The sequence below is a fragment of the Lactuca virosa genome, chromosome 5 (assembly GCF_052849685.1).
Source record: "Lactuca virosa cultivar CGN04683 chromosome 5, Lactuca_virosa_CGN04683_v6, whole genome shotgun sequence".
NCBI lineage: Eukaryota > Viridiplantae > Streptophyta > Magnoliopsida > Asterales > Asteraceae > Lactuca > Lactuca virosa.
This window is the reverse complement of record NC_136430.1, coordinates 81294680-81314281: the sequence shown is the minus strand read 5'-3', so window position 1 is coordinate 81314281 and position 19602 is coordinate 81294680. Positions and strand designations below refer to the sequence as shown.

The window sequence follows — 19602 nt, the reverse complement described above, 5'->3', positions numbered from 1 at the left end:
GGGTACTAGTCATCATTCATGCATTATGCCATTTATTAAGACATTTCTAAGCTTAATAGCTTCATTTAGCCATGCATGAACGTAAAGTCAACAACTTTACGTGTTAGTTCAGCTCATGGAAGTCAGATCTACGTTTTGGGGCCTTATCTTAATGTATTAAGAGCTTAATGGGAATAATGGCTTAGCAGGGGAGTACGTTGGGCGTACAATCCAGTACGCGCAGCGTACAAGCCCCAATGTGAGTACGTTTAGTGTACAACTGAGTATGCCCCGAGTACTTAGTCTGTGGGCTTTGCGGTTTTGGACTTCGGGTTTGGGCCACCTTTTTGGGCTTAGATGCTTGGGTCCTCTTTGGACCATCTGAGTGTTGATGTTTTGGGCCAAGTGAAGGATTGGACTTTACGGGAGCGTCCAAGTTGGAGTTGGGCCTACTTTGGAAAATTGGGCCAATTATGGGCCGTAGATGGATATATTGTGAATGGGCCTTTTTAGATCAAGATTGGGCCTGAGTCTTAGCCCAACTAAGTAAAGGGTAAAGTGGTCATTTATCCTAATAATAGACTGTTAGCATAAATTGTAATCCAAGTATTAATTGGATGATTATTATGTTGTGATAGTACGGGGGGATTTTAGTGAGCCTGAAGTCAGAGACGTTCAGTGGGATTCAGCCGTGTGAGGTGAGTTTTTCTCACTGTACTTTCGGGTCGAAGGCACCAATGTCGGCCCTTTGGATTGTTATCATGGTTTATCGTATAATGTAGTGATCTGTTAGATTTGTATCCTGGTAGATAGGATGATACTATGCTTAGTGATCTGTAAGATCTGTCTGATTCTTATTGGCTGGTTATTGTATGATTGTCTGTTATATATATGTGTGTCGACACGGTGTATGTGTGGTTGGGTTGAGGCGGTCCTGCTTTGCGCTGAAGGCCAACAGACCCAGGGAGGCCCATATAGACTGCAGGCCAAAGGGGCGTACCAGTCAGGCCGAAGGCCCGGAGAACGGTCCAGATAAGCTAAAGGCCCGGTGAGGCGGTCCAGTCATACTGAAGGTTCTGTATGCATGTTGTTTGCTGTTATTATTATGATTTCGTGTTGTGTTGGTACTTTGGGGAAACTCACTAAGCTTTGGGCTTACAGTTTTGGATTATGTTTCAGGTATTGCAGAGGATCGCGGAAAGGCGAAGGCGTGATCGTGCACCTCCTCATGTTTGTTTTTGTGATTTTGGGCAAACTTTGATATTAGACATGTTTTGAAAACTATTTTGTAAACAATGATGCATTTTGGGTTGTTTAAAAAGTTTAAAATTTTCATGAATTTTATGGTTGTTACACTTAGGGACCAAAATGTCATATAGTAAAATTAAAGGGATGAATTTAGAAGTACCTTAACATCGGGATGTTACATAACTTCTATAAGAGTTGCTGAAAGATCTAAGCATCGTAAGATAATTGACATTTGTTCCTTATGACTTGTATCAGCAGTACAATCAAGTATTATTGAAAAGTATTTAACTTTTTTATTTTTTAATAATTTTACTTTGAACTTGTTCTGCTAATAAACTAATAAGTTCATTTTGAATACTGTGTCCAAGATAATTATTATGAATTTCCTTGTCCTTAATTCACCTAATATGTTCTTGCATAATAAGATCAAATTCCGCAATCATTTCAATTATAGTTAAAAAATTACAATTATTTTCTTCATAAATCTTTTCATTTGTTCCACGCAACGCTAAATTATTTTTTCCTAAAGTTTTTATTACAACGATGATTTTTAACAACACATTTTCCAATGTTCTTTTTCTTTATTTATTTGTTCTTGTGTTTGCTTGTCAATTGTTTTATTATTTGCTAATATAGCTTGTAAGTCAATCCATGAACCCATATTAAGAATGTGTCTCTTACTGGCTTCATGTCTTTTTAGTATACTAGAAATATTATTCCAATCATTGTTACCTTTATGTGCCAATTAACATGTAGATATATTCACATTAAATAATTTACAACAAAAAAATCTATTGAATAAACCAACAATGTTCGTTCGTATTTTTCTCCATTTGGTATTTTTTGCATATAAATAGATGTACTAAAGCTTCTTAAATGTTGATTTTTGGAAATTTAAATCATAAATCTTAATAGGAAATTTTTCCACGATTAAATCTCTTAAATTAGTATTAATAGTATTTCATCTACTTGGATCATATATGTTTAAAGGCATGTTATCATTTTTAATATTAGTTTGTTCGTTATCATTTTTAGTATTAGTTTGTTCGTTATCATTTTCACTATTAGTTTGTTCGTTATCAATTTCAATATTAGTTTGTTCATTATCATTTTCGATATTAGTTTGTTCATGATCATTGTTATCAACATTAGCTTGTTCTTGATCATTATCAACATTAGTTTGTTCTTGTTCATTATCAACATTTTTGTTTGTAGTTAAATATTTTAAAAACGACCCTTTTGTTTACCTATAAAAGCTTCTTGTTCCATTTTCTGTTTCCTTTTTGGAGCACATGATTCGTATTTTCTCTTTGACATGATTATTAATTATTTTATTAATAATAACAATGGGTCAATGAACAATCACCAAGACAACTAGTATAAGTGTAGAAGATATGGATTAGGATTATACCGCCCCCGAGATAATGGAAAGCTCAAATCTGGAAAACTGAAAACTCAAATTTCGTTCCAGCTTGATTCACGTCTGTAGTAATCGATAAACAATGAAAAAATGGAATCTGGAATCAAAAATATAATTGAAAAGATTAACCCTAATCGATTATTAACCCTAACTAGATAATCAGTTAATGAAAAAAAATCAAAACTGAAAAGTGAAAACACAAACATATTACCGTTTCAGTGTCCAGTGACAGCCTTGAATCATCAATGATTTTTGAACAATGGAGAAACTGAGAATGAAGAAGGAAGAAGAAGCACCGAAGAACAAAAGGTATTTCAGCGGTTCAAGCTTTTAGTGTGGAAGAATCTAGATTAGAGAAGCCTAGAATCGAGAATCAGAGTTCGAGAATGGAGAAGAAGAAGAACAGAAGTGTAATCGTACGAGAATGGAGAAGAAGAACAAAAGAGTAATCGTCGGTTGTAATTGAAAGAATCGATACTCTTTTGATTGTTGGGGAATCATGCGCGTGAACTGTGAACGTGTGAAGTTGGATTGTTGGAATTAAGTGGGGGCCCTAAGCCCTACCTTTACGCATTTGTACATATGGCCGACCCTGATTGTGATTGTGGTTTTAACACGTGGTGGAAAAGGCGGTGTGGGCGTGTAATCTGCATAGACAAAGATAGATAGATATGGGTTAAGGTTTGGCAAATATTTTATTGTGTTCTCGTCATGGGTACATAAGGTTATATAAAATACCTACCACTAACCACTAATGTGGTGGATGTCACCTCATTACCATAAAGAACCACTAAAATGTTGGCATACCTATCACTATATCCCTCTTTTTTTTTAAATACAAAATAGATGTTTTTTAATTACTTAAAATGTGTAGAGAGATAAAGAGAGAAATAAGATAATGGGTTGTGGTGGTTAGTGCTCCCCACCACAAATGACCATGAAACTTTACAACCACTAGCCATAACAAACACCCCGGGTGGTGTTAACATTCGCGGTTTGTGGGTTTGTGGCCAGCTAGACCACAAGGAGGTTCGTTGCAAGTATACCAGATGGTCTAATATAACAAAACAAGAGCTAATGTCATAAAAACCCTCAATTTTTCAGGGTTTTGTCGGTTTTACCCAAAGTTGGATTTTCTGTCCGTTTTTACCCTCACATTTTCCAAAAAATGTTCGGTTTTACCCTTTTACCGGTGAAAACAAGTTTTCTAGGTTACCATTATATTAACTTTGCAAAAAACCCTTAAATTTACAGTTTTTTATGTTTTTACCCTTAAGTTTATAACTTTTTTACACTTTTACCCTAAGTATTTTTTTCATAATATACGTATTCATGCAAAAAAATCGTGTTTATATACGAAAAAAATGTTTAATTAAATGTTGTATTTATATTTTTTTAATATTATATATAAACATGTTTATGATTGAACAAGTTTTGTTATTTATATGTATATTTTTAAATACATAAAAGTATGTATTTGTAGTTCTAAAAACATATTAATTTGTTTTTTATTACATTTTAAACGGTTTATCCAGGGAAAAAAGACCTATATATATATATATATATATATATATATATATATATATATATACACACACACACACATAAAGATATAACATTTAAAAAATGTAAATACAATATTTAATTAAACTTTTTTTGTATATAAATACGATTTTTCTGCATGAATACGTATAATATAAAAAAAATACTTAGGGTAAAAGTATAAAAAAATTATAAAATTAAGGGTAAAAACGTAAAAATACTGTAAACTTAAGGGTTTTTTTTGCGAAGATAAAATAATGTTAACCTGAAAAACCTGTTATCACCGGTAAAAGGGTAAAACCGAACATTTTTTGGAAAATGTAAGGGTAAACACGGACATAAAATTCAACTTTTGGCAAAACCGACAAAACTCTAAAAACTTAAGGATTTTTATGACATTAACCCACAAAACAAAGATATTATGGAGAAAAACGCAAACATATAACAATTTATTAATTTTAATAATGTTTACAGTTTGAAATTCTTATTCAACAAATAATAAAAAACTATTTTTGAAAATAAACCAAATAAATTATTTAGTCAAATATAACAATGTTTAGATTTAGATTTTTAAAATATGATTAACGTGCTTAAAAAAAAAGAGAAATCAAATAAAAAATAACACGTCACAGTGGTAAAATATTATAACACAATATAAAATTATCAGGTTGGTAAGAATAAATGGTTCAAAAATATTAAAAAAATATAAATATTTATACTTAAATGATATTAACCTCGATAGAAACTTGTTAAAATAATAACAAATTATTAGATAACTTCCCATTCAACATTTTTAATTTTTTTTTATGGTCATCAATCATCATTTTACATACAAACACCACATTTATCGTCCCTGGACATAAAGTGACTTATAACTTACATGATGTGCACCTTAAACAACCTTAAATTTTATGTAGAACACAAACAATATTTGATTATATTATAGGGATAATGACTTATAGGGTAAGTTATTTTTTGAAATGTACACATTTAGTCCTTATTAATTTTTTTTATAAATTAAACCCTTATACTTTATTAATATGTACACATTAGGTCATTTTGACCGGATTCTATAGGTTTTACTGATGTGGAAGCATACGTGACACTAAAAACAACTGCATAACATTTAATTAGCTTAGTCACTCCTTATAAACGAATGTTAACATCCAAAATCAGGAGGAATCACCTTCAAAGTCGAACACATAGTAGATAAGAGAAGTGGGGAATTCGTAGAAGAAAAAAGAAGATGTCGAGTGGCTCAAGAATCTCCACAGGTTCAAGCAATCACAAAGTAGATAAGGAAGTCCTCTGTGATTGTGAACTCCCTTCAAGAATTCGTACCTCCAAGACCAAAGATAACACTGGAAAGAAATTCCGAGTGTGCCCTAACTCATTGGTAAATACCTAAATTGATTTTATTTGTCAAATCGCATCAATTTTCTTCTTCTTACCTTCTATGTTGTTGATTTTATTACTACAGAAACCAGGGAAAAAGTGTAAATTTTGGGAATGGATTGATGAAGAACCTGAGAATATGAAGCCCATTGCAGAAGATACTCTTTCAGATGTTGCAGATTATCTTATACAAGTTTTAGAGGATGTGACATCTGTTAGAGAAGAAGTGAAATAGTTGAAGGTTATGATTTGTGTACTGATTCTGCTGGTCATTGTTAAGGTTATGTTTTGGGGTTGAAGATATGCTTCTGGAGGTTTTAGGGGATTTTGATGTAATAGACTTGTTGTGTAATTCTTGTTTATGTAATGGATGTTGATGTACTTTATGTTTATGTAATGGTAAAGTTTATTGCTATTATGTATGGATGTTGATGTAATTAAGTCAGTCAAATGGAGGTAAAACCAAGACAAATTACAGGAAATATTTTTTTTATAGACAATTGGATGTAAAGACAAATAAAAGTGGCTGACAAAAGGCATCAAGCCATATAATAATTACAAAAGATAAGCCCACCAGGAGGGGTAATACAGTAATTTAGTTCAAAATATTCGACAAGTACATCAAAAGTAAACAACTAGTAGTGGTAATATAGTAATTAAGTTCAAAAGATTACCCCACAGTACATCAAAATATATATCACATGCATTACCCCACTACACCAAAACCTAATTACTTTAAGGTCATAGGTTTGTCTTGGCTGCATCCAGTTCCATCCTTGAGTTTAACATTTTTCTGAAGACCAATTTCTGTGATTCTTTCTGAAAACTTTCTCACCCTACCAGCATCATTCAAAGGAACCTTCTTCATAGGACTTCTCTTCACAGGAGCCTTCTTCACAGGAGTTCTCTTGACAGGAGCTGGAGTTGATTGACTTGGACCTGCTGTGCTTGAAGTTGGAGTTGATTGACTTGGACCTGCTGTGCTTGGAGCTGGAGTTGGCTTACTTGGGCATGTGGCTTTGTTGTGGCCAGTTTGGTGGCAAATGGTACATCTTAGAGGAATGCTTGCCCTTGACACAGTATGCCTTGTATTCCCACTTAGCTCTCTTTCTGCCTGATCTCTTTTCCTTTTGACACACGGCATGCTAGGTAACCTCCTCTTTAATGGAGGAAAAATAGTATGAAGTCCTTCAACATGTGGCCATTCAGAACTGTCATTGAGTGGGTGGATGTTATACTCATAGCTACTAAGGAAAGAGGCTTTAGTATAGGAGTTTGATACAAAAGCCTCCACATCTAGGTTCAATGATGAAATTGCTGATATGGCATGTACACATGGAATGCCTGTGAGTTGCCAGCTTCTGCATCCACATGCCCTCTGATTCAGATCAACAACATACCTCTCATTTCCTGAGAACACTTCAAATTCTTTGTAGCCACTCACATAAGCTACCCAAAATCTGTCAATATACAAGAAGATAGTCAGTTACCATTATAAACCAATGTATAACTAATGAAATTGTTACTAACCTTTGCAAATCTTTCAAATCCTCTACCTCCCTTCTGATACTTGGGCATATGTCCAAATCCCAACTCAAACCATTTTGCTTCTGCATCCATAACCTCTGCATTGCCCAACATCTTATGTCCTCCAACATTGTTATCAATGGTTTCCTTCTAGCATCAAGTACAACAGAATTGAAACTTTCAGAAACTCCATTCTCTACTGCATCACAGTCCATACCCTCTCTAAAAAAAGCCTTTGACCAGGACTCTCCAAAACATCATTCACAAATTGTTTCCCTATCCACTTATATGTTACAATTGACCGAAGTTTGAATGCCCTAGAGCACTTGTGCTCTGTTATAAGAGACTTAATCTGAAAAGTGTGTTCCTCTTTCATCCAGGAAGCATACAATCTAAAAGGGCATGTTGGATTCTTTCCTTTACAACATCTAACTAGCAACCTAGTCTTGTCATTCTTTTCATACCACAGATCATAACCATTTGCTACATCATAGCAACTAAGAGAGTATTTAAGTTCAGCAGTAGTAGAGTATTTCATACCTAATCGAGGCTTCATCTCATTCCATTCCTGAGTATGATCATGTCTTGGGTAGATATGTCGTATTGCATTATGATCTTCTTGAACCAAGTCATCATTCTGTATTGGACAAAGTTTGTTTGAGGAATTGATCATTGAAGTTTCTTTTGAGAGATATAACTTCATCGTCCTCTACATGTTTAGCTTTCAGACCATCTTCTAAAATGGAGTCAACATCATCAATAGAAACCAAATCTTCATCTTCAAGGTCTGCTTCTTCCTCTTGAATCCAATCAAACAAAGGTTCATGATAATGATCCACATACACATTCAATCTCTTCTTTTCATTGATATCTTCAAGAAACTCGTTAAAATCACAGTCATTCTGAATAGCATGTAATCCCTCCGACAACCTCACTTCATGTGGACAAAATACACATCTCTGCGTCTTCCGTTAGTAAGTTTTTCAAGAAAGGGGATGAAATCAGGGAAGTTCATCTTGTTCACAACCGTGTATGGTACAGAGGCTTTTACTCCATTAAAATACATCAATGGGGTAGGTATGAACACCCCATTATAGTGTACATCAACGATTGTATCTGCATCTTCTGCCATTGTTGATGGTGATTGTGAGTCAAGAAGTTTGAGGGATTATCGGCTGAGTGAATGGAGGAATGGCTGATTAAATGAGCCCTAACTGTCGTTTCAATGTGGTGTAATTTAACAATATCCACGTAAGGTGACATGTGGATGCCACCTGGTTATTTCATTTCAAGAAAATAAAATAAAATTCGTATATGACCGGTAAACCGGCTATAGCCGGTCAAAAGGATTGCATAATTACAAAAAATCGGGTATAAGGGTTTAATTTACAAAAAAAAGGACTAAATGTGTACATTTCAAAAAGTAACTTACCCCTATCAAATCATTATCCCTTATATTATATAAAGATTAATTTTTGTTACAAAAATCATACAAATTATGTACTTTTTACCCTACCTATCAAATATTGCTTACCGGATATATATATATATATATATATATATATATATATATATATATATATATATATATATATATATATATATAGGGTTGAGATCGGTTGAGAACTCAAAGTTTCCCGAGAACCCGAGAACTAAAAGTGGAGCGTTGGATCAAAAGTAATTCGTTAAGGACATGATCGTCATCTTACCAATCTCATTTAATGTTTAATTTTTAGTGTTATTTAATATATTAATATAAATGTCTAAAAATTAACAAAATAACTCAAAATTTCGGATTTATTTTTTTAAAAAAAAAATTTCGATTTTTTTAAAAAATGGAGATTTTTTAATTTTTTTCAAAAAACATGAATTTTTCAAAAAAAATGACAAAAAATATTTTTTTTAAAAACTGCATCTTTTTTTTTAAAAAAAAACTGCATTTTTTTTTCCAAAAAAAACTGCATTTTGTTTTAAAAAAAAAACTGTATTTTTATCAAAAAAACTGCATTTTTTTTTTCAGAAAAACTGCATTTTTTTCAAAAAAAAAACAAAAAAACTGCAATTTTTATAAAAAATTACATTTTTTTTCAAAACTGCATTTTTTTAACAAAAAAATCAACGTTTTAGGTGCATATATGCATATTTTTTCAAATGCATATATGCATATTTCTTATACTATAATATTCGTAAGTAAATTATAAAAAAATCTCATTTTTATTAATCAATCTATAAATATAATACAAGTATTTTATTCGATACAAAATAAAATATAAAAAAACTACAAAGATTCATAGTGTTATCATTTCTTCATATCAAGATTTCCATATTTTCTTCAATTTATCACTTTTCACCTCTTCAATATCTTCAACAAATTCTTCAAAACCTACAAGAAAATTTAAAAAAAAATTGATTAATGCAAGAACACTCAGAAAAATGCACAAGTATATATCATGTAAGATTCACATGCGATTATATCATGTAAGATTCAAATGCGATTATATAATGTGATATTCACATGTGATTGTATCTTTTAAGATTCAAATGTGAAATTCACAAGAAAATTAAAAAAAAAATTAACAAAGACCACTCACATAAAATGCATGTGTGCATATTGACGTAATTCATATGTGATTCACTAGTGATTTACATGTGAATCACATGTAATTCATATGTTATTCACTTGTGATTTACATGTGAATCACATGTAATTGATATGTGATTCACTTGTGATTTACATGTGATTAATATGTGAATTACGTGTAATTTATATGTGAATCATATATGAATTACATGTGATTTACATGTGAATCACATGTAAGTCATATGTGAATTAGATATTATATACATGTAAATCACATGTAATTCATATGTGATTTACTAGTGATTTACATGTGAATCACATGTAATTCATATGTGATTCACTTGTGATTTACATGTGAATCACAAGTGAATCATATGTGAATTACATGTAATTCATATGTGAATTACATGTAATTCATATGTGAATTACATGTTAATTACATGTAATTCATATGTGAATCACACATAATTCATATGTGAATTACATGTGATTTACATATGAATTATGTGTGAATTACATGTGATTTACATGTGAATCACATGTAATTCTTATGTGATTTACATGTGAATCACATGTAATTCATAATTACATGTGAATCACATGTAATTTATATGTGATTTACTTGTGATTTACATGTGAATCACATGTAATTCACATATGAATGACATGTGATTTACTTATAACCGTCACACCATGATTCAGACAAATACAAAAATTCAAGAAAATTCGAACATGAACCATTATCAATTATGATTGACCTGATAGAAGAGTTGTTGGATGACACTTTGAATCATATCCACATGGAGATCCTTGTTCTTCTTCCGAGTCTTGTTCTTCCATTTTTACAGTTGAGTTCTCATGCATATATCATTATATATTGCACTGCTTCCCGTGAATGCAATCTGTAAGACATGCTTCCTTCCATGCATCTCCAAAGGCCTGTTATGTAACATACATGAAAATGAAAAGAATCCCCTTAATGACTTCATCAATACACTCAAGAAAGACTATATATGTATATTCACCTTTGTGTCATTAGAAACTCCATCTCCAACAGCACCAAAGCTATCAACATTCGTAAGAACCTTAACACCATGTTCATCACCTGACCATGATGGCAAGTCAGAAGCATCTTCTATTTTCAAACTTTTATCCTCAAGCATGTCCAAGGAGTCAAAAAAATTGCTTTCTGCATACTCACAAACCAACAATAGAGACAGAGAAAGAAAAGAAATAAATACAAGAGTGCTCATGATTTTGTTGTTGTTTGTTTAGATTAAATCATGTTTTGAGTCACCCAAGCCTCAAAACAATCTTTCAAAGTCCTTCTATGAGAATTGGTGGTGGAAGAAATCCAAGTTCCTATTTGTGCAACCTACTTTGTTTTCCACCAAATATTTTGTACCTTGATGAGTGGGTTGTGAGTGGGATGATATTTTTATTGTTTAACATGCCACGTCTGTTAAGAGGCTAATTTTTACCCTTATGGGTGTTCTTAGTGATGGCTTAATGTGTTAAGTGGTCAAAAAGCCTTTGAAATCCAAAGCTGGAAAATTCAGCAAAAATTACAAGTATGTCCCTGTATTGGAAAAAATATAGAAAAATCACTAGGAATCGAATTAATGATCCGTAAACTTTCAAAGTTTCCATTTTGAATCTAGGTTATCCATTAATTTTTCCATAACCTGTTGTTGCTTCTAACTTAGGTAAAAATCACATTTTTCACCAGATGGTCAGAATTTAGCTGCATTGATAGGCAGTTTTGTAAAAATCATATAAAATTGTAAAAAAATCGTTTGGACCTTCAAAAGTATATTCTGAAAAGATAAAAGTCTGAACGTCTGGAATATGAAATAAAAATGGAAGTTATACAGGTTTCAAGTGTGCTAAAATAGCTTTAAACAGTGGCTTTTTTGGGTCCAAAACTGAGAATTTTAATTGTTAGTTGATTTAGGTGTTTTGGCTCATGATTTATAGGTTGTGAATAATGTTTTTTGATGTATAGAAATCAAATGAAGACGTGATATTTTAATTTATATGTATTAATTAAGTATACCAGATCAGATCATCCTTGGTTAGTGAAGAGCAACACCAATAATATCATCGGCTTCTTGCTTTTGAATTCAATCATTGAACACTGAACCAACATCAAAGGCTCGACTTTAGCTGTTACAGCCTTGGGAACTTCTAAAACAATTCATCAACTACAAGATCTTTCATTTATTTCTATTGCAACATTGCACTTTCATTTCTTTTCTTATTTAGGCATTATCATACTTTGAATAATCTACCAAAGTATAGCATTGTACTTTCACTTTTTTAAAAGTAAAATACTATAATAGGAAAAAATGAAAGTAAGATGCTATAATAAGCGAATTATGAAAGTACATTGTTAAAAAGAGCTTACTTGTGTCATTCTACCAAACAATGTGGTAGGTGAAGCGCGACTACGATGTGGAGACATATAAGGTGAACCACTTGTTTTGATTGTACTTTGCAATAGGAACAAAAGAGTTGAAGTTGTTGATAGCGAGTATGCTAAATCTTTGATGTTGTCTTGAGTCTTCAATAATATGGAATGCTAAATCTTTCCTAGAGCTGAAATTTCCATATCCAAAACCATGCACAACTTTATTTGTAACTAAAGAGGAAAATTTAACAATTAAAATATGCACCACATATAGAGTTTAATTAATTATATTTAGAAAATGGTTAATTTTGACATTTTAGTGACATAATTGTGGCTTACTCGAAGAAAAGATCAAGAACTCTTATTATGGTTCTAGAGATGACCAATTCCTTTTCTGTAACTTTGTTTCCAGTTTTCAATAAAACTGCAATGAACTCCACAATTTGCAACTAGATGTTTATTACTTATTGATATAAATTTGTTATTATGCCTATTTAAAAAAAACAGATAAAGGCAAAATATTTTTAAAAAAATAACCTTTAAACGATGCTTTCCTATAGGAGACTTCAATTGGCCATATGTAGTTGGCAAGATTTTTCATCTAGGGACACGTTTAACAACTTCAACAAGTCACCTGAAACATTCGAAAACATCACATTCAAGATAAGGTTATTTATTTATTTTTTTAAAAAAATAATAATAAGTTGAGAAAATAAGATCAAAAATATATTTTGTTTTTGTATTTTGTTCATTTTTGTGATTATCCCTTGATTTAAATAGTTGAATAATCAGTACAATGTTTTTGTAAAGCATGAACAAATGAAAATCATATGCAAAAACTCACTAAGTTGAGGCAACATTGCTCCTACAATTTCCTGATTGACTTGTACACGTGACTCATATACATGATAAGCAGATGTTGAGAAAAGTTCATTGATCTAAATTATCCTTGAAATCTAAAGGTGTATCAAAGTACACTTCATCACAGATCTCCCCTTAATCTTGTGAAACACAAAACCTCAAAATGACAATTTGTTCTTCTTGTCTATATAAATTGAAATTCAAGGTCTCAAATCGAAAATCTGCTCTTAATTACATTCACTTTCTGAAATAACATCATTAGCTAACAACATCTGAATAAACTCACCGATTTCTAAATCACATCGATCTACTTTATAAACCTAACGCCAGGTTCATAGAACTTTAAAAACGAATAGGAAGATCATCCATCTCCTACGCTATAAAATCAATTAAATAAAAAAAAAGTCGATACGATTACAACTTTCTAGTACCAAAATCGGAAAGCAAACAATACACATATTTAGTGTGATGATATGATATAAATAAGAAACAAGGTACCGTATGAGGTTGAGGAGAATCAATGGAAGGCGATGAAGGTGAAGATGGAGAATTAGAGAAAAGATTTGTCAGCTTGTCACGAGTACCTAGTTGATGACATGAATAAAAAATTCAAGCTATATGTATTTAAGTGACTTCTGAGACTACTTGAAGTTGAATAATACATAATTCATATTATCTCTTGGAGTTTCAAACAAAATGAGTTATGAGTCTAGTGTTTTTCCAATTCCATTCCAGACTTTACAATTCCAATTCCAATAACTAAATCCAACCTGTCAAACCATATCTGTCAGCAACATTATACATTACCAGTTCATCCCATGTATGCCCAAAAAGACGTTCACCTCCGATGGTGAAGGTGAGGGCCCACGAAGCTAGCATGGCTGAAAATATCGTCACTCCTATTGCTGATCCTACCACATCTACACAATCAACAAAACTAGTTTTTACTTTCTAACATAAATTTCAAATCTTCTAACCATTCAATTTCCCAGTAAACATGGAAGTGTTTATGAAAATATACTTCACTTTTTACCCTAGAAAAGCACAAAACATGTAAACTGCAACATCTGTCCCAAAGAAAGAGCTGAATTTTGATGTTTTAGATGTCAAACCTAGTTAGCATTTAGTAGCAAAACCGATTGCAGATGAAGTATAACAATTTCTTAAGATACATTTTCAAATTCAAAATGTAAATCTGGAATAGAGACAGGTGTCCTGACAATTTTGTGCAATTGCAGACGATGAAGGTGAAGATGGAGAATTAGAGAAAAAATTTGTTAGCTTGTCACGAGTACCTAGTTGATCCACCACCGAACGATTTAGGTTTTCGATGAACACTTCTGCAATCGAAGATGAACACGACCGGAATCGATCTCTTGGATCGTGGATTATTCATCGATGATTTGGAGATGAATGACGGTGGATTTGTACTAGTTGCAGAGGTAGAGGTGGTCGATCAAGAGAGGAGGGACGGAGACGGAAGACGGTGAAGAAGATGACGTGAAAGAGGGGGGAGAGAGAGAGAGACTTAAATAAGAGGTGTAATCAGAGAATTAAGATAATTCCTAAAATGTCCTTGATTCATTTTAATTTCTTTACCCCCGTGTCTTATTTTTCTTAACTATTTACAAAAATGTCACAGATCATCTTGACCCTCTTTTATTTTGATATAACGGTCCTTGTTTGGTTTTCGGGAAACTATAGGTTCTCAAATGATCATTCCTCTATATATATATATATATATATATATATATATATATATATATATATATATATATATATATATATATATATTACGGTTACGAATATTTTATCAACAATTAATTTGAACGACATTTATTCGCATATATAGAAGTCAACATGGAATAATACATGACATAATGAATTATACATAAAATAATTGAAAAGAAAAGCATGATAACTATTATATAGACGAAATAAATCATGAGCTTATCGACTTATATATTTGATGATGTAATACAACTGAAAAGATAAGAAAAATAAAAATATTAATGTTAGTTTGAGCCAGTCAAACCCTATATGTTCACCGGCTGTTGTCAGTCACCTTTATCAATCTCTCTCACCTTTATATATATATCCCAATTCACATCCTCCTTCCTCAAATTGCAATCGCTCCCTGCGTCCAGCATGACGAGTATAACACTTCGTCGCCACGACTCCCCCGGCGGCAAGACAAAGCAAATTTCCGCCGGAGTTTTGCGATCAATTACAGCTCTATGGTTGATCTGCGCCAAACGAGCTATCATAGCTTCTCGAAAGCTAAAGGATAACTCAAAGATCTCATCAGACTCGCGCATGATTCAGTGGCCGAAGAAACTCATCGCCACCATAAGCAACAAGGATATGAAGTTTGGACGCCGGAAAAGCAGAACCGGAGAATCAGGAAACACGAAAGGTGACGGCGTTGCAGACGATGGTGTGTGGCAGAAGGAAATTCTGATGGGTGATAAATGTCAGCCGTTGGATTTCTCCGGTGTAATCTATTACGATAGAGATGGCAACCGTAGAGACGAGCTTCCCATGAGGTCTCCACGCGCTAGCCCCTTTCCTGGTTACGTGGCAAAGTTTGATTGGAGCCCACCACATGAACGGTAATTTACTAAATTACTGTTCTAGTGATTCAGAAATTCAGAAATTCAGAAATTACCGTTTTGGTATAATACGGTTTCGAATGTTGTTATATGAAAATTTGTAACTTTCAGTGACTCGTTTTCTGAGTGGTGATCTTTGGGTATTTTTGTCATTTTGTCATAGATTCGTTGGTTTGTTAGCGATTATGGGTAGTCAAAAGCAGTATAACTCATCGCTAGTTTTGATAATAAATACATGTTTTGCTTTTTAGGATTTTAAATCCAAGTTTATTCGGGGTTCAGTTGAAGAACGTCTTTTTTCAACTACTGGTTCCAAATAATAAGTTGAAAATCAAACTAAATTCAGTATTTTTATCTTATAAATACAAATTGATTTAAAATACGATGATTAAATATTCAAAAATTAAGTGGTAAAAGAACGGAAATCTTGGTTTCTAAAAAGTATAAAGTATTGGTGATAAAGATATTGGTTAAATAAAAAAGATCGAGAATTTCATGCATGGCCACAAGACTATCTGTTTAGACTCTTGAAGAACATGACTTGTTCAAATTCAAAAGAATGCAAGTGCCCAAAAGTAAATATATTGTTTATTAAAAATATATTCTAATAGGAAATATCTTATACTAATAAAGTTTTTCAAATATATCTTAAATGTAACAACTTATTCGACCAAACTTTAATTTATGTTATATTAAAAAATAGTATGTTAGTATTCTTATTAGCATTTACGTAAATAATATGCGAGTTATCAAAATGACCATCTACGAAATATTTGCATTTTGGATTATCTTAATTTTGTTTTGAAATGATAGTTTGACAAGTTATATGTATGGGTGTTTAAAATCGGATATCCGAAAAATTTAGATTTTGGTCCAAAATTAAATCAATTATAATATAGAAACCAATGTAATAGTTATGAATAAATGTCATATTTAAAAAAGCACACCTAATGTCCTAAATGGTATATTTTGTGTTAACTAAACTCTAAACTAACTTCTTCAATCTACGATATGATATGTGAGTTGCGACTTGGGACAGTTTGTTTTTTATGTGTAGAAAAAGATGGTGATTCTCATTCATTTTATCTTTAAATTATAGTTGTTATATTCCTAGGTAATATAATATATCAAAATTAAAGACAAAATCATATGTGACTGCTTCCATTTTTCATTTCTGTTACTACAAAGATGTTTAATTAAGTGTATTATGAATATATTGTAGTTATTAACATATATATACGGGGCTAAAATTACAAATAAAATATATAAACAAAATCGGATTTTGGATATCTGAAATATCCAGAATTTTACAAAACTACTATCCGAATCTGAAAAATCGAATATCTGAAATTTTGGATAATTTGAGATCAAATTTTCGGATTTTTCGGATCGAAGCTTTGAATATGGATATTTTTGAACGCCCCTAGTTACATGTGACATAAAATGTTGTGGGATACAACCTTTTAGATATTCCGTACATTTCAAAACATATTTTATTTGAAACATATATTTCAGACGCATTTATGTGACACGTAATAATCGGGAAAATGACTTATCAAGGTAATTAACTTTTCGGTATGTTCACATCTGGGTAACTATCTTTTTTTTTGTACACATCTAGGTAACAAACTTGTTGGAAGTGTTCACATATGACCATTATGACCTGCTGTAGCAGGTTAAATCCTAGATGTGAACACTTTCAACAAGTTCGTTACCTAGATGTGTACAAAAAAAGTAGTTACCCAAATATGAACAAAACAAAAAGTAAGAGTAAATTACACGAATGGTCCCTATGGTTTGGGGGAATTTGTGTTTTTGGTTCCTAACTTGTTTTTTTAACTTGGATGGTCCCTAATGTTTATTTTTGTTGCACGTTTGGTACCTGTCTTACGTAACTTATTTTTTTAACTCGTACGGTCTATTAATTTTTTTAAATATATAAAGAATAAATACATAAATAAGAAAATTAATTAAAAAAATTAATTAATAAGGGCACAATAGTCTTGTTAGGTAAGACGGAGACCAAAAACATAACAAAAATAAACAGTAGGGATCATCCGAGGAGATACAGATATGTGGGGTCTATTAATTTTTTTTAAATATATAAAAAATAAATACATAAATAAGAAAACTAATTAAAAAATAAATTAATAAGGGCACAATAGCCTTTTTAGGTAAGACAGGGACCAAACGCGCAATAAAAATAAATAGTAGGGACGATCCGAGTTAAAAAAATAAGTTAGGGACCAAAAACACAAATTCCTCTAAACCATAGGGACCATTCATGTAATTTACTCTTACTTTTCGTTTTGTTCATATTTGGGTAACTATTTTTTTTGTACACATCTAGGTAACGAACTTGTCAAAAGTGTTCACATCTAGGATGTAACCTGCTACAGCATGTCATAATGGTCATATGTGAACACTTCCAACAAGTTTGTTACCTAAATGTATACAAAAAAAAGATAGTTACCCAGATGTGAACATACCGAAAAGTTAATTACCTTGATAAGTCATTTTCCCCGTAATAATCAGTAATCCAAAATTTTGGGCTTTAGACATTCCAAAGTTTTAAAATACATTCGTTTCGAACAACATATGTTTCGTAGTTTTAGGTTTTTCTTATTATATATGGATTAAGGATTTAACATGTTTATCTCAAACACCTTCGATACATACTTCTTTTGTTTAAAATGAGTTCATTTGATATATATATATATATATATATATATATATATATATATATATATATATATATATATATATATATTGAGTCCCTCTTTGTACTAGAGGCTTGTAGGAGCTAATCAATAATGTGTAACGTCCCAAAATTTACAACAAAAAATTTCGTTTTCATAATAGTAAAACCATTAAGCAAGACGTGTTCATAAAGCCATAAAAGAAAATCAGAGTATGTCAATCAATCATCTCAATACACTAGAGTCAATAAAACGGAATCATGGTGTGTGCGATGCGATCATCCTTAGTTCTCCCCCTTTGATCCAGAAGTACCTGAAACATAAACTGAAAACCGTAAGCACGAAGCTTAGTAAGTTCCCCAAAATACCACATACCATACATATCTGCCAGCTCAAGGCTGTGTCGGGTTTGTTTCAACCCCGAGTCTATTTCAACTCATGTGTCGGCCCAAAGCCGTACCGGGTCTATTTCACCCCAGGGTCTATTTCACCACCGGGTCTATTTCAATTCACATGTCAGCACAAGTCTGTACCGGGTCTATTTCACCCCCGGGTCTATTTCACCCCACATACATATAGCAAACAGGCACACATGCATATAACACATACAACAAGAGTCACAAAGACTACAAACACATAACATATCCTAGTGTCCTATAGTATATTGAGCAAACTCACCTCTCGATCGATAATCAACTATTGCTGCTCTCACGGTCAGCTACACAGGTGCTACACCACACCTAGATAATTATACATGGCAAAATCTTAGTCTACTCTTCAAAACCAAGAGTTAACCAAAAGTCAACTCTGATCAAAAGTCAACGCCTAAGGTCAACGGTCAACATTTCCATCAGCTCACCCTCACGTCGTGACATGCTCTATGGTCACGTCGTGAGTATGGACTCGACCTGGCCCCACTCAGCGGGTCGAATCAGTTATAACTCATCCAACCAAATTTCTCATATCGGGACAACCTCATTTCTCACGTCGTGAGATCTCATTTCTCATGTCGTGAGATCTGTTCTGACCAACTTTGAGCATTAAGATCTTAATCATTTAATATATTCTTTGGGACCTTCTAGAGGACCTTCCTCGACCCTAAGGATTATACAAATCGTAGCTTTTCAGTCATGTATGTCCAGTGCATGACTTAGATACTAACTAGGTCAAAAGAAAGGTAATAAGATCAAGACTCATGCTTGGAGTCTAAAACCAACACCAAAACTCAGATTTAAAGCCTCATATACGAAAGATGTCTCAATGATCCATAAAGTTGCCAACTTTATGGATCCTACGCATGCTACACAACCCAACCATGCAACGAAAGC

The 19602-nt window shown here is 32.4% G+C and overlaps 1 protein-coding gene across 1 annotated transcript; it reads left to right on the top strand.

The window, feature by feature from the left end:
* The first annotated feature begins 15071 nt into the window (after positions 1-15071).
* Positions 15072-15878, top strand: LOC145113041 (uncharacterized). Its single transcript, XM_079049150.1, has one exon. It carries the CDS (start codon positions 15112-15114, stop codon positions 15577-15579), a length of 468 nt encoding a protein of 155 aa, XP_078905276.1. The 5' UTR covers positions 15072-15111; the 3' UTR covers positions 15580-15878.
* The last annotated feature ends 3724 nt before the right edge of the window (positions 15879-19602 follow it).